Source organism: Podarcis gaigeae, assembly GCF_964106915.1.
Source record: "Podarcis gaigeae genome assembly, chromosome: 11".
In the NCBI taxonomy this organism is placed as follows: Eukaryota; Metazoa; Chordata; class Lepidosauria; order Squamata; family Lacertidae; genus Podarcis; species Podarcis gaigeae.
This window is the reverse complement of record NC_139687.1, coordinates 21193168-21207295: the sequence shown is the minus strand read 5'-3', so window position 1 is coordinate 21207295 and position 14128 is coordinate 21193168. Positions and strand designations below refer to the sequence as shown.

Sequence of the window (14128 nt, the reverse complement as noted above, 5' to 3'; positions counted from 1 at the left end):
CCCAAGGAGAGCTACAGTGTCTGGGATAAGAATTCTGGCATAAACATTTAACAAAAGGCTAGTTTTCTATGTTCAGAGAGCTTTTGGGGTTGCTGTTTTTTCCCCTTGAAATTTTAATAGTTTTAAAAATATTACTCTTCTGGCAGTCTGACATTGTGGGAAGAGCTGTAGCTGAACATTTAAATCAAATCTTAGTTTGCTGTGTATTTTTAATGGGAAATTGCAGAACATAGTTAGCTATGTTTTAACTCTTAGGCAAATATACAGATGCTCCATCCTGGAGTTCGTAGCCCTGCAAGTCTTTTTTTGCAGTGGCATAATGAGGCCTGACGGCATCTGGGGCGCGCATGCAGTGCCATAGGGGTGGGGCACCAGCTAGGAAAGGGACTACAACAGCTTGGGCGTGCTGCGAGTCCAGCCCCGCACTGCTTTTAAGAGCGCCATGCTGGGCTTGTGCGCCAGCTTGGGATCCGGTGTACCGCCCTCAAAGGTAAATGCTGCTCAGGGCAATTTACTCCCAGTGCACCCCTAGCTATGCCGCTGGTTTATTGATTCCCAAGTTGGCTTCTTTGCAGCATCCCCTTTCCTTCCAGAACAACATGGCAGTTCATGGCCCTCTGCTCTGGTCCCTGCTCCAGCACATTTGCAACTCATCAGAAATCCAATGAATGTATTATTTTTATGTTGTGAAACACCCGGTAATCTTTGGATGAAGGGCGGTATACAAATTTAATAAATAATAATAATAAAATAACGTATTGGGCCTCCAACAAGGGGTTCATTTATTAGCATGATGTGCATCAGCCAAGAGCTGCCTTCTTTCAATAGAAAGGTTGCAGTGATCAGCTAAATGGTACAGGCAAGGTGCAAATCCTTATACTTACATATGGGGTCCTTTCTCCAAACTGACTATAAAATGTCATTTTAACTTTTTGCTTGTGTCCAGTTCTTTGGTCAAAAGTGTAGCAAGATTCAAAGGGTGGGCTGTACAAATGGAGACTAACAGCAGTTTCCGTATGGCTTGGGTTCTCCACACGGTGTAAGCCAATGCAGTCTAACGAAAGAAAACACAAAAGCACTGGGTTAGATCATTTATCCAACAATTTTACCCTCAATTTTAGGATCTTCTAAAATAAAATAAAGTAAAATGCCTAGCTTCTATTAAAAATCTAGGTGAATTTTGCATAGTTATAGTCTGATAAAGGCCAACAGGATGTCTCCATTAATGTTAGTGAGATCTCAGGTGCTGTGAATTTAATCATCTGCCACCAGTACAAATGCAGTATTCTCTTTTAAAGATGTTGTAAAAATTCTAGGGAAAATAAATGAAATAGAGAATACCATTATTTTTCCAAGAACTTGGGTTGGAAAAGATGCTATATTTTAAATCAAGTTTGGAAATTCTCAGGGCCCCGCCAGGCTTCTTTAACTAGCCATCAGACTTCTCTAGGCCTCACCTTCACCAGCCGTATTTTACATTTGAGTTCTTTTGTCAAGCTGAAATGTGTCCTCCAACTCTTGCTCATGTGGATAGAGATAGAGAGAAGTGTAAAAACGCTGACTTTTGCATGGTGCAGGAATGTAGCTCATTGTGCAATGGGTCACATCCATTCGTCTGCTCACTTTTGCCTCTAGTCCTGCCTCTCACTGGAATGCTTCACCTGGAGCGTTGTGCAGAGGAGCAAAGGGCCCTCTTACTCAAAAGATTCCCCAAACTGTATTTTAAGCAGATAGTAAGGACATTAGCCCCATGATGAAGGAAATAATTCTTTTGGGGTGAAGTCTTTATTCTTCCAGTAATTGGTTCTGCCTTTTCTAAGTATAACTAGCCATTTTAGTGCCTTATACAAAAATATCAAGTTGTTTACCATTGTGATGTCATATACAGGTCTTTCAAATATAGTACCATATTTTGATATCCAAAAAAATCCACAAAACTTTACAATCTTCAGGTGCTACCTTAACATCAGTAAACATATTATCGTTGCTTTATAAAATCTGAACACATGAGCTGGCTTAATGCAAAGCTTATAGTTGAATTAATATTGTATAAAGGAAGCCAAATTGCCACCTACCCATCTTTGAGCTGTAAGTTGTGGACATCCATTTTTTGTAAAGTCTTAAAAGGAACACACCCCCATACATGTGATTCCACCTCCCTTTTTGCTTGGCATACCTTTCTGTGTAGCAACTACTTTAGTTTGAAGATGTTCAGAAAGAAGAGACAATGCCTTTCGGCAATGTTCAAAGTTGCTTGTGTGCATACATCATTTGTTTTTGATTTCATTCCAAATCAGAGTGTTTGGACATGAAAACAACAGAGAGGAAAAAACATAGCTGAGACTTTAGTTCCCTGTAAGAGGTGTGTGTGCTCCAAGTATTGAACTGAAGTTATTTCCCCAGGGAAATGCAGAGAGGACATTTTTCTCATCTGGCATACAAGAATAAACCACAACTGAAAATAACCAAGATCAACTAAGGCCAATGTGGCATGTGCCATCTTGACATTATCTTGGCAAATATGGCTTCTGTAATTAAGATGGAAGGATCAAATCATGTTCTACCATTATTTATTATTATTGGTTACATTCATACTCCACATTTTTATTTTAAAAAGCCCAAGGCAGCTAACAGTTATGGAACCCCCAATGCAAAAATAACCAGTCCAGTCCATGTAAGCTCAGACATTCTAATCCTCAAAGTCAGAATAATGAATCCCACATGAAATCAAAGCATGGAGAATCTGGGTGGTAAGCATGATAAATTGGCCAAGCTTCACAAAATTCTGAACAGAACTGAGATACAATACTTTGAATATTTTGCCTTGAAGTGCAGCCCTCACTCAGTTCTGATGCTCCTTTTGCAACCCAAACATACCGTATTTTCACTTCCTTCTCTTGTCTGTTAAGTTTATGTCAAAAATTCCCAAATATTACAAGAGTCTGCCTCTCCATGACTTGGGTGAAAATCCACTGTATATGATTAAAGTTGTGAGGTGTTAAAGTCCCCATTTTAATCCATGGTGAGTGCAGAATAAGCAACTAATGTGATGGATGCTATCCATCGGTTCTAAAACAGGTGCTGTACAGGTCCCTGCCAGTGCTGTTGACAGCCATGCCAGAAAATGGCTGGAAGGATGTGGCTGGGGAGTAGACTGAGGACAATGTTGCAGTCAGCCCCAGGTGATGATCCTGTTCCAAAAGTTGTCCATGAAGCTTTAGTATTTCTTCCTTACTGCAGCCCTTTTTTTGCCTACAGACACTACCTTGGGGGTCTCTGGTTTTTTGTGATCAAGACACTTGCTACAGTGCTTAAATTTGATTTGGGGGGGGGTGAGGGGAGCTCTACCTATCATCTCGGTTTTCAGAACCACCACAAAGGTTGGTGGGATATAATGGAAGGTCTTAAAAACAGGTTAGGATAAATAACTTTTTTGGAAGTGCTGCATGCAACCATGGTGCTTGTAGCAGCATTTAAAATCCATTCCATGGCATCTGTTACAAGAGGTCTCTGTGTTTAAAAGGAGTACCAGTCAAGGTCAGCAACACTCTGCACAGGAATCTTATGCCTAATTTGTAAACTCTAAATTCTGCACACAGTAGTTCAGATATAAGGAAGAAACAAAGTGGGCTATTAGCAGAGGAAAGATTAGACTTATTCTATAACATGAAATGTCCCCATGTGTCCTATTCTTTTAACCAAGAAATGAAAAATGCCTTCCAAGACTTGAAACATCTAGCCAAGAAGTTATAAGGTTAATTTGGGTATCTATGATGAACCAAAACGAAAGGGCTTACCATTAATATAGGCACACTGGTTTTCCTTCAAAACCCTTTCGGATTTCTTCAGCAGCTCTCCAGTCCCCTTTTTGCCAGGCCACTCAAACAGCGTCTCTTTTAGATTTCCTTGAAGCATTTTCATAAAGCAGTGTGAATCTGTGTGATCATGGATACTGCTGTATATGTACACAAACACAAAAAATACCATTATGAAGTTAGCAGGGCTGTTGTACTTTTACATATACAGCTGACTCTCAACTTGCATAAGGGTTGTGTTCTGTGGATAGCACGTAAAGCTGAAATTGCATATGATCAAAACAATCCTGGAACTGCCCCCATGCAAGCATCCTTTTCTGAACCCCGCAGGCTCACCACGCAAAAAAAGAGCTTTTAAGCTTTCTGACATGCATTTAATTTGTGCAGTGTCAGCTGGTTGGCTGCTAAGCACATAAAGCTGCAATCAAGTAAGTTAAATGTGTGCAAGTTGCAAGTTGACTGTAGTATAAACATAACATGCCATAAAATGATTATGGCTGCAACCCTAACCCCATTTATTTGGGAGTAAGCTCCATTGAAGTCAATAGGGCTTACTGTGTTGTACATCTAATACAAGACAAATATTGTTATTGCCCACATCATTTTATAGTGGTCTTGAAAGTGGGATGAAAGTGAAAAGAGTCAGATTTAAAGGGAAATATTAGAATTTCTGCAAATATGAAAAGAGACTGCAGCTGTAGAGGATTTTGAGGAACTGTGATGTCACTGATAAAATTTGCTAATTATCTGTTCTTTGGCGATGGCTGGGTATGTCTAGATAGGAATTCAACTAAACAATAGGACCATAACTCAAAGGCATTACCTGGGAAAGGACTTGGGCTGCAATGAAGGGGCTACTTGACCAGCATCTACAAAGTGTGTATGAATGAGAAGTGAAGGGGAAATGGTGCCTCAGTGAAAAGGCACTAATTTGTATGACTCAAGGGCAAGAGAGGTGAATGTTGCTGGCTAGTACTATGCTACTCGTCGACAGCAACCACCACTAGAACTGGCAGTCTCTATGTTGCTTGTGGGTAGCAAGAGTACAGACACAGCCTGCCTGTTACTTACACAACCTTTTGCCTGGAAGCTCTTTTATAGTTGTCCATTGAATTTAATTCCATTTAAGATAAAAACCGATGCTATATTTATGTTTGGCTTTCGGACCTAACCTTCTAACTAAAAAGCACCACTACCTCCAGAGATGAAACTTCTCATTTCAGATACACATAATAATTTTCTTTTACATCATGAACTCAATTCAAAACAGTCACTCATATTTTCCATTGGAAAATATGTGGCAGTGTTCTTTCTCTGTTACTGGCTATATTCTGGAGCGGGGGGGGGGGGGAAACGCCACGTTGTCACTCCCCCATTCAGATTTAATTGACTCCTTGACTAACTGGTCTGCTTGTGCAACAAATTAAAACAAGCTGTGGTTTCTTATTTTTAAACAGCTGCTCGTCTGTCTCGCAAACCACAATGCACTTGGCAGAAACTTGGAGTGCAATTCTGGAGAATAACCACAGATAACCAACAGCCCAGTTTGGGCACAATGCTAGCTAAACGAACCTTGAACTCAAGCATTCCTCCTTCGGCATGGCCACTAGCAGAAGATTAGGAACACTCACTTCCTGGTTTAAGCTAACCAATTTTGATTTACATCTATCCTTTGAACTCAGTTGAAACTGTGGTTTGTTGCATTAAACTAGAATAATAAACTATGGTTTGACCCAGGCTTGTTTCAGTATATCAGTTTTAACTGGCCACAGTTTGCCCTTGTCAGATGCAATGATAAAATGAGGTTAACCTGAAAATTCTTCTGTAGGTTCATTCCTGTAGCAGTAAACTCTGGCCCAACATTACATTCAAACTGAGTCATTAGCTTGCAGTGTTGAAAAAAGTAATGATCCTATGTCAGGTTTGCAGAGTTTGTGACCTGCCACCAAGCTCAATACAGCCCAACAGTCACATACGGTTGCCTGCAGAAGCCCGTTGTTTTTTCTGTGGTCACAGAAAGGCAGCAAAAGCAAGTTATTTATCTGGCCTCTAGTAGGCTACCATACATGGGTCTGAATGGTCACAAGTGGGACAGGGCGAGGCAGCCCTAGATAAATCTGCATAACAATGTGCCAGATGTGCTTCCGCTCCTCATTAGGGGAGGCTGAAACTCTTGTTCATTATTGGTTTTCACTTCAGTAATCTTTGTGCAGACTTGCCCCAGATCGGGTCATAACAAGATTTATTAAGAGAACTTGTTTATGCTTGGTGGGTTCACCTAATGAGTCCCATCAGCACAAAAAGTTCTACTTGTGTAATAGGGTTCCCCCTTCTCCACCCATGTCCTCCCAAACTGGCTTAGGGTATGTATGTGTGTGCGTGTGCTCCAGGATCAAACCAAGCACAGGGATCACAGGTAAATAATGTAAGGTTCACAGCGACCTAGGAGTTAAAGGCAGGTAACAGTATTGTTAATAAAGACACCCCACCCCTTGAAGGCTCATTGGACACTAGATTAAAAGTGAACTAAGAAGAAGAAGAAGAAGAAGAAGAAGAAGAAGAAGAAGAAGAAGAAGAAGAAGAAGAAGAAGAAGCGATGATAACAAACTTATTCCCAAAATAATTTCCTGAACTTCCTAGCATCCAAAAGTATATTCTCTGCCAGCTTATCTTGCTGGACAGCTCACTGTGGTACCAAAGGAATCCTATAGTTCAGCTCTTTCTCACTGTCCATAACTGTAATTGTATGAAGACAAAAACAAGCTCCATTCCCTCCCCAGGTATCTTTTACTGTCCTCAGCATCTTCTCTCTGATGAATCTAGGTAGCTAGAGGTTAACTCAAATCTTGGAATCTGAGCTACTTTTTCTTTGCTATTTAGGGGTGCGTGTATACACCTGCACATATTTTCAGAAGAAAGATAGCAGCCAGGAAAGTGTCACCCTTCCCCACCTACTGAATCCCCTTGCCAGCAGTTTTTTCTTTCCTGATGCAGCAAAACCACATCTGGGAATCCCAACTGGAAGGAAAAGCAGTGGGATGGGAGAAGGGTTAAGCAAACACCACCTGTAGCTTTCCTAGTGCAAATTACATTTTTGTGAAAACGGAACTCCTCACTTCCACAATCCTCAGAGTCTTATATCATCGCATCACACAACAGCATTTTACCCAAACGGAAAAAGGGCATTTCAGGATTCAGTGCAACAGCTGCAGAGGCCACTGAACCCCAAAGTTTGGCATATTGGGTAGCATGCAATTTTAGTCAGTGTAGAGCCATTGAAATGAATGAACATGACTAACTTTGGTCCATTAATTTTGATAGGTCTACTCTGAATAAAACTTAATTGAATGCCACCCATTGTGTTCTGGGAATTGTCAAGGGTACATTGACCAGATCTTACTGATTTACAAAATTGGGGTTCTGAGGGGGAACTCTCTCAGTTGACAAACCCTGCTTTAGACTAGAGGCAGAGACAGCACAATGCCCCTCTAGTAAAACACTGGGGCTAACATACATAGAGCAATGAAAAACCTACTACCATTGTAAGAAAGCACAAAGAAGGAAGTCACCAAGTGGTTCTACAACAGTTTGCTCTGACAAAGAAGCATCACATTCCTCATGCTTAAGAGATGTCTGCTAATTGTCTGTTTTGCAGAGGCAAGAGAAAAAGGGCATATATATCTAGTACATAGAGAGCAATGGTTCTCAGAACAGTAACATACGGCTTTTTTTTTTTAAGGGACTTTGGGAAATCTGGTACCTCTGGCTTGCAGATGAGGCTGGATCTGCACAGTGTTGATTGGCCAGCCCTTGTGTCAATGACATATTCACCTGTCCCACCCTTCCCTGAGCAGGATCACACACAGAACTTGGGGTACTCACAAAGCCATATTCACCTTTTCACAGGGTCTTTTAAAGTGTTTTTAAAAAGTGTAAGGAACCCAGAGATTAAACGCTGATTAACTGAAACAATCAAATATGCAAAAATGGACCCTTAAGAGCTAGTGTATTGCTTTGGTTTTGTTTTAAATAGTTGGATTAAAAAAAAATTAATGCAGGGAACCACCGAAAGCTTTCGGAAAGGTTAGAGTTAATGGAATTTTATAATATACCGTCTATATAAGGCTACAATACATTTTTTTGTGGCACAGATGCAATGTTTTGTATAATAATAAAAAATTTATACCCTGCCCATCTGGCTGGGCTTCCCCAGCCACTCAGAATATTAAAAACACGAAAAAACATCAAACATTAAAAACTTCCCAAAGCAGGGCTGCCTTCACATGTTTTCTAAATGTCAGATAACTATTTATTTCCTTGACATCTGATGGGAGGGTGTTCCACAGGGCGAGCACCACTACCAAGAAGGCCCTCTGCCTGTACAGCTTTATATTATAGGAAAAATATATATAGCCACAAACCTGCCATGGCCTTCACCCCAGCATAAGATCATCAAATTGAACTTTCCATTTCCTTTATCCACAAGATTTCTTGTGTACCTGAAAGAATAAGATACAGGGTTTTATTTTTAAGAGCCATCAGTGAGAAGCAGAAACAGATGTCAAGAGCACCTCTCTCTTGAATGGTATACACAAATTAAAAAAATTAATTGTTGCTAATTTTCAGTCTACTCCCCTACCCTAACCATCTAGTAATCTTTTCTGATTGAGCTGTATGACAGTTCTACTCACTGCATTGTTTTGAACAATTAGTGCCTGCTGCATACAAATTATCTTGATAATACTCTGCTACCTTACTGGGTAGTTCTAAGGTTCGTTGAGATAATATATCTGATAACATAGGTGAAGTGCTTGTATTTCTCCCAAGTTTTATCTTTTATGGAAAAAAGCCACACATACACATAAACACACCCTTGCACTTGTCCATATATTTTGACCTATTTTCAGTGGCATCCTAACACTGCAATATATTTATACCTTTATCACATAAGGGTCATAAAAATAGATCACAGTGGTTTACAATGCTGAGTGAGCAACACAACCCATAAATGGAAAAGCACAACATAACCCAAATACTTCTTGGGTGAGGTAATTTCTGCAATGAGATTGTAACTACAGAAGCTTTGTAACAACAAGGAAGTTACTGATTTTTTTTACAGCTTGTTATCAAATGGTCCCAACCATTTAAGCTACTTTTCTGCAGAAGATACACCGTATATGCAAATCCAAAGTGTGTGGGGTGTGTGAGAGACTCTCCTCCTGATAAAAAGCCAACTTTACAGGGAATTCTGCAAAGCAAGATAAGAACAAACTAGTTTCACAATGCCAACAGCAAGTGTTGCACAATAATCGAAGATTAGAAATGGTATGAAAAAGACTAAAGGATACAGCAAAGGGGAACGGGGGGGGGGGGCGAGGCAGACTGAGCCGTAGCACCTGATTTATAATTAAATCAAAGCCTGACTTAATACGGTGCAGTAGACACACCCTGTTTTCACTTTTAAAGGTCAGGTGTGTGCACGCAAGTTTGAATCGGTACACAATCCAGTGGAGGCAAGTTTGCAGACGAGGGTTCCAAGAGGACCTTTCCAACAGTGGAATGCCAGAAGGCTGGGAAGCCAGAAAGCCCCTGATTTGCTGCCAGTTCCTTGTCCCAAAAATATCTGTTACAGAACACAATAACCTGACACAGATCAGAAAAAACGAAAAAACCTGGCTTGATGTCAGCCATTCGTTTTCCTCCTCGTTAACATTTCGAAAGCAGTTTATTTGCAAAAAGCGACCAAGAAGGCGCATCCGATCAATTCGCGCAGTAATAGCCTGCTGCTTAAGTCATTTGCGGGCCACAGCCCTATGAACTAGACATTGTCCTCCAGGACTGCCAACGCCCCTCCATCGATTCTTATAAAAGTACAAAAAAAGCACACGAGTTCCAGCCTCCCCGGGAGGCTCGGGCTGCTATTTATCTCGAGCCAGCTCTCATTGGCCCAACCCTTCAGGGGTGTTGCTCAAAAGCGGCTCTGATTGGCCACCGGGTCCCCGCCCTCCCTCTGCCTCTAAACCTTCAATGCGTGGCACTTGGGAGAAGCCGAGCGAAAGCAGTCAAAATGAGTGGGCGGGGCAGGGAACGCGCAAGGAAAGGGGGCGGGGCTGCGGGCGCCGTAGATGCGCTGCTCTCGTGCCCCAGTGGGGTCACCCAGTAGCCTCCAAAGAGAACCCCAGCCTGCACTCAGAGGATGGAAGGGGCTTTGAAACAAGGCAGATCATAGGTCTATCTAGCTTAATATTATCTACCTTCCGGGGTTTCAGGCAGGGGACCCTCGCAGATCTGGGCTATGGCAGTCTGGTTGTGGGATATTTCCCCTACAAGAGAGGCTTTCCTGTGAGTAATTCTCATGTCTTCAGGGCCATAGATCACACAAACAGAATTGGAAGGGAACCAAAGGGTCCTCTAGTCTAGTCTAACCCTCTAGTCTAATCCTGCCCACAGCCATTCCTTGGTGGGCTGGAAACACCAACCATCTGGTTGACACACAAAAAAAGCTTAGCTGAAATTTATCTGCTGTATTTAATATTCATAGTGAATTGTTTTCACTTTTTTATTGTTAGCCACTTTGCTAATATTCAGCCTTCAGGGCAGGTGTAAAGCACAACAGGCAAGTATGCCAGACTGCTACAGACCATCCAGTATGTTTCGCAGCACATAATGGATTGGACTTAAGTCTCCCTCCTAACCCCCTTCCCAAATACGATACTCTGAACTAAAAGCAGAAGTGGAATCTGCATCTTAGAGCCCCTGCCATCCTCTTGATTTGATTATCAGCCTCCCTAATGAATTGGCTATTCATGTGCCTTTTCTGTTGCTGCTGCTTACAAAGAAACACTGAAGATGACTTATTGTCACCTACATAAGTTAATCATTTAGAGGGAAAGTGTTCCAAAGAACAGGAACCAGAAGAGAGGAGGCTTGATATGGGATTAAGAAATACCTGTTTTAACTTCTGCTAAAAATGCATTTGCAGAGAATCTGGCGTTTAAGCTCATTATAAATGTATTATCCACACACACACACACACACACACACACACACTTTTCTGTAGGGAGAGTATCAGAATAGGACCCCAGTGCCATCCAGTGGATCATTGTATGGTTTATGGTCTCTTCAGTGAAGCAGAAGCTGGAAATAACAGGTCACGGGATAAGGTTCAGTTTGTGCCGCACACCCTATACAACACACATACATGATAATCTGGATGAACCGAAGAACCCACTTTTATGTTTCCACTAATTACTATGAATAGCTCCATAAAAAAGATGTTTTAGTTTCAGCATTAAGGGTTAATCAACAGTCATGCTGATTTATTCAAACAAACTGCTGTGCATGCAGCCATTTGAGTGAAGCAAGTTCTGAAGTTGCTTTGGTGATTTTCACCACATTACAGACGGGGAGAGCCTGAACACCATGAAGTGACCATATACATGTATGTTGCAGGAGTACCTATACTCAAAAGGGACATGGGTGGCGCTGTGGGTAAAACCTCAGTGCCTAGGACTTGCTGATCGTAAGGTTGGCGGTTCGAATCCCTGCGGCGGGGTGAGCTCTCGTCGTTCGGTCCCAGCTCCTGCCCACCTAGCAGTTCGAAAGCACCCCTAAGTGCAAGTAGATAAATAGGTACCGCTTTATAGCGGGAAGGTAAATGGCGTTTACGTGTGCGGCGCTGGTGCTGGCTCGCCAGAGCAGCTTCGTCACGCTGGCCACGTGACCTGGAAGTGTCTTTGGACAGCGCCGGCTCCCAGCCTCTTGAGCGAGATGAGCGCGCAACCCCAGAGTCAGTCACGACTGGCCCATACGGGCAGGGGTACCTTTTACCTATACTCAAGATGGTTAAGGGATAAACAATGCAATTATATTATAGGGGCACATCTGATGTGCATGTAATGTCTTGGGCAAGTTTTAGAGGAAAATAGCCAGTGATTGCTCATACCTGGATTTCTGGTCAGGTATAGGCTAAGCTTGTGCAGTAAAATTATATACTCACTATAGTAGCAGCAGCATGCATCATCATTAATGAAAACCACCAGCTGGTGATGCATGCTCCTTCTGCTTATATTATATATAGTTATGTGTTACTAATAGATGTGGATTGTTTTAAAACTTTAAAATGCCATATAAATTATATATCCTATTGTTCATTGTCACTTGACAGGAAGTAACAGACAACTAGGCTACCGTGGCTGGAGGCACTTTTGGTCATCCAAGTTCATCCTCCATCACACTCAAATTAGTATGGTCAAATTAGTGGTTCAGTGGCCAGTTATTAAAAAAATATTTATAACCTGCATTTCTTTCTTCAAGGGGAAAAACTCCAGAAAAATAAGGTGGACTTTGCACCATTTGCAAAACGCTGCTTAAAAGTGACAATTCACTTTTGGCAGTGAACCTGAGACTGCAAAAAAAGGCTAACTGCCTTAATCCATGCTCTTGATTAAGGCTAAAATGTAATGTTTGAACAATTGTACTAATGCTGATGGAGAGGGAATTACTGTTCACACTGCTGCAATATATTTTTTTTGTCACTCTGACGCATTGACAATTCCCAGAGAGGGGCTTGCTGGGGCAGATACATTTCTTCATGCAGTCCATATGGAAAGGAAATGTAAATGCGAATCACCAACTATTTAACAGCTACCAATGGCTGAATTTAGCGTTGTTCAATACTACAGATTATGAAACAGGCCTCTGAGAAAAATGATTAGTGATGATTATCCAGTAATTAAGGGAGGCACAGGACTTTTGTGACACAAGATTTGGAACGGTATTCAGTAGACATCTCATTCGTGCCTTCACCTCACCCCCGCTCCTGGCACATGTTTTAGGCCACGAGTAGGTAATATGATGCTCTTGAGAAGTTGTTGTTGGGACTACAGCTCCATCAGCATTTTCAATGGTCAGTAATAATGGAAGTTGTGGTCTACCACCACCTGGAGGGCACATTAACTCTACCTTTATTAGGCTGCCTCCAGATTTTCACCACTGGGCATATTGCTTTGTTCTGGAGTGCCATTTCAAATGGACTGGAATGCCCAAGAAAGAAGAGGAAAACAACTTTGGAAAAGCCCTAATGTTGCAAGATAAACCAGTCAAAGTTTAACATCTAACAGGCTAGTCGTGAAAAAAACACACCAACACACAAGCTACAAAATGAAGCCCAAACTAGCAAGAAAGGCTGTGACCCAAAAGCCTGGTGTTAATCTTGTCACCTTGACCCACTCCTCGGGTGCTTTGAACTAGACTTGTGCATATCGCTGTACTTGCAGCTGAAGGGATGGGCTGCCAGTTAGTCCACCTGGGAGGCCTGCCAAAAAGTTTTCTGTAGGCATTTTCATTCCAGCTGTTTCTAAGGTCTTATCTTTAAAGTGCCAACCACCTCCAAGCTGCGCAGCCTCCCACTTCTCAAAAAGGAGATTTAAGCAACTCAAACCGCTGGCCTGAATGCAAGCTGCTAAAAAAAAAAAAAAGGGAGCCGCTATCTGCACAACACATATGTTAGCTATTAGCAACAAATTACATATGTAGCAAACGCTAAAAATACACGGAAAGGAATCTGAGCAAGATATTTGGATTTGCAACACCTACGAACATCAAACGTGCAAGCAAAGTAGAAGTGCGCCTGGAGAGTAGATTGCTATTTAATTTCTAAAAGATCCGCACTAATTTTGTACCAAACTTAATGAAATGCTCCAAGAAAATCACGTCCGTTTGGCATTTCAAGCAAAGCGACTCTCATTTTAAAAGCACATATCGACCGCTTTTCGTTCCCAGGAGAACAGCTTATCCTACAGTAATAAACTTGTCACCCGCTTGCTTGTTCAGGCGAACTAATCCCCTTGATTCCCACCGAGTTTACCTGAACTGGTCAAACTGAGCATATTGGAGCCACTCCTCCGGGTTGCTCTCGTAAGTTTCCATTAAGGTTTGCACTTCTGCCACATTGACTTTGTCGCCGGAAAACAACCGATGTAGGATCTGGATCAGCTCGTCCAGCGTCTGCGCCTTCCACAATTCCGTCTGCCCGGGATGATCCATGATGCGCTTTTGCGGAGCCCGCTTCGACTTGCACAATGGAAGCGCCCAGTCTCTCCCGCGTCGCTTCGCAGCCGGTGCCTTGGCTTGCCGCTATTTATCCCCTGGAGTTAGATGGGAACGTACCAAGTGCTCAAGGACAGGGAGCGCGCGAGGGAGGCACCGCCAAACGGCTTCGGCTAGCCCTAGGCTTTTAGAACACGCTGAAAAAGGGACACCCCCGCCGTGGCCGGGACCTATCACAGGCTGATATTTCAAAAGCCCTCGTC

At 42.2% G+C, this 14128-nt stretch overlaps 1 protein-coding gene and 1 long non-coding RNA gene across 2 annotated transcripts in view; one reads left to right on the top strand and one right to left on the bottom strand.

Annotated features, from left to right (window-relative positions):
• Nucleotides 1-5552, top strand: part of LOC310827001 — a 26571-nt gene extending 21019 nt beyond the window's left edge. Inside the window, exon 2 of the long non-coding RNA XR_014556120.1 lies at nt 5273-5552. This is a non-coding gene — a long non-coding RNA (uncharacterized lncRNA). The remainder of the gene's footprint in view (nt 1-5272) is intronic.
• The window catches only part of CDO1 (cysteine dioxygenase type 1), a 15408-nt gene extending 1280 nt beyond the window's left edge, over nt 1-14128 (bottom strand). Inside the window, exons 1-4 of the mRNA XM_083702468.1 lie at nt 13684-14128; nt 8237-8314; nt 3798-3955; nt 885-1054 (exon numbers count right to left, since the gene is read on the bottom strand). Coding sequence (XP_083558594.1) covers nt 885-1054; nt 3798-3955; nt 8237-8314; nt 13684-13862 — 585 coding nt within the window. The 5' untranslated portion in view covers nt 13863-14128. The remainder of the gene's footprint in view (nt 1-884; nt 1055-3797; nt 3956-8236; nt 8315-13683) is intronic.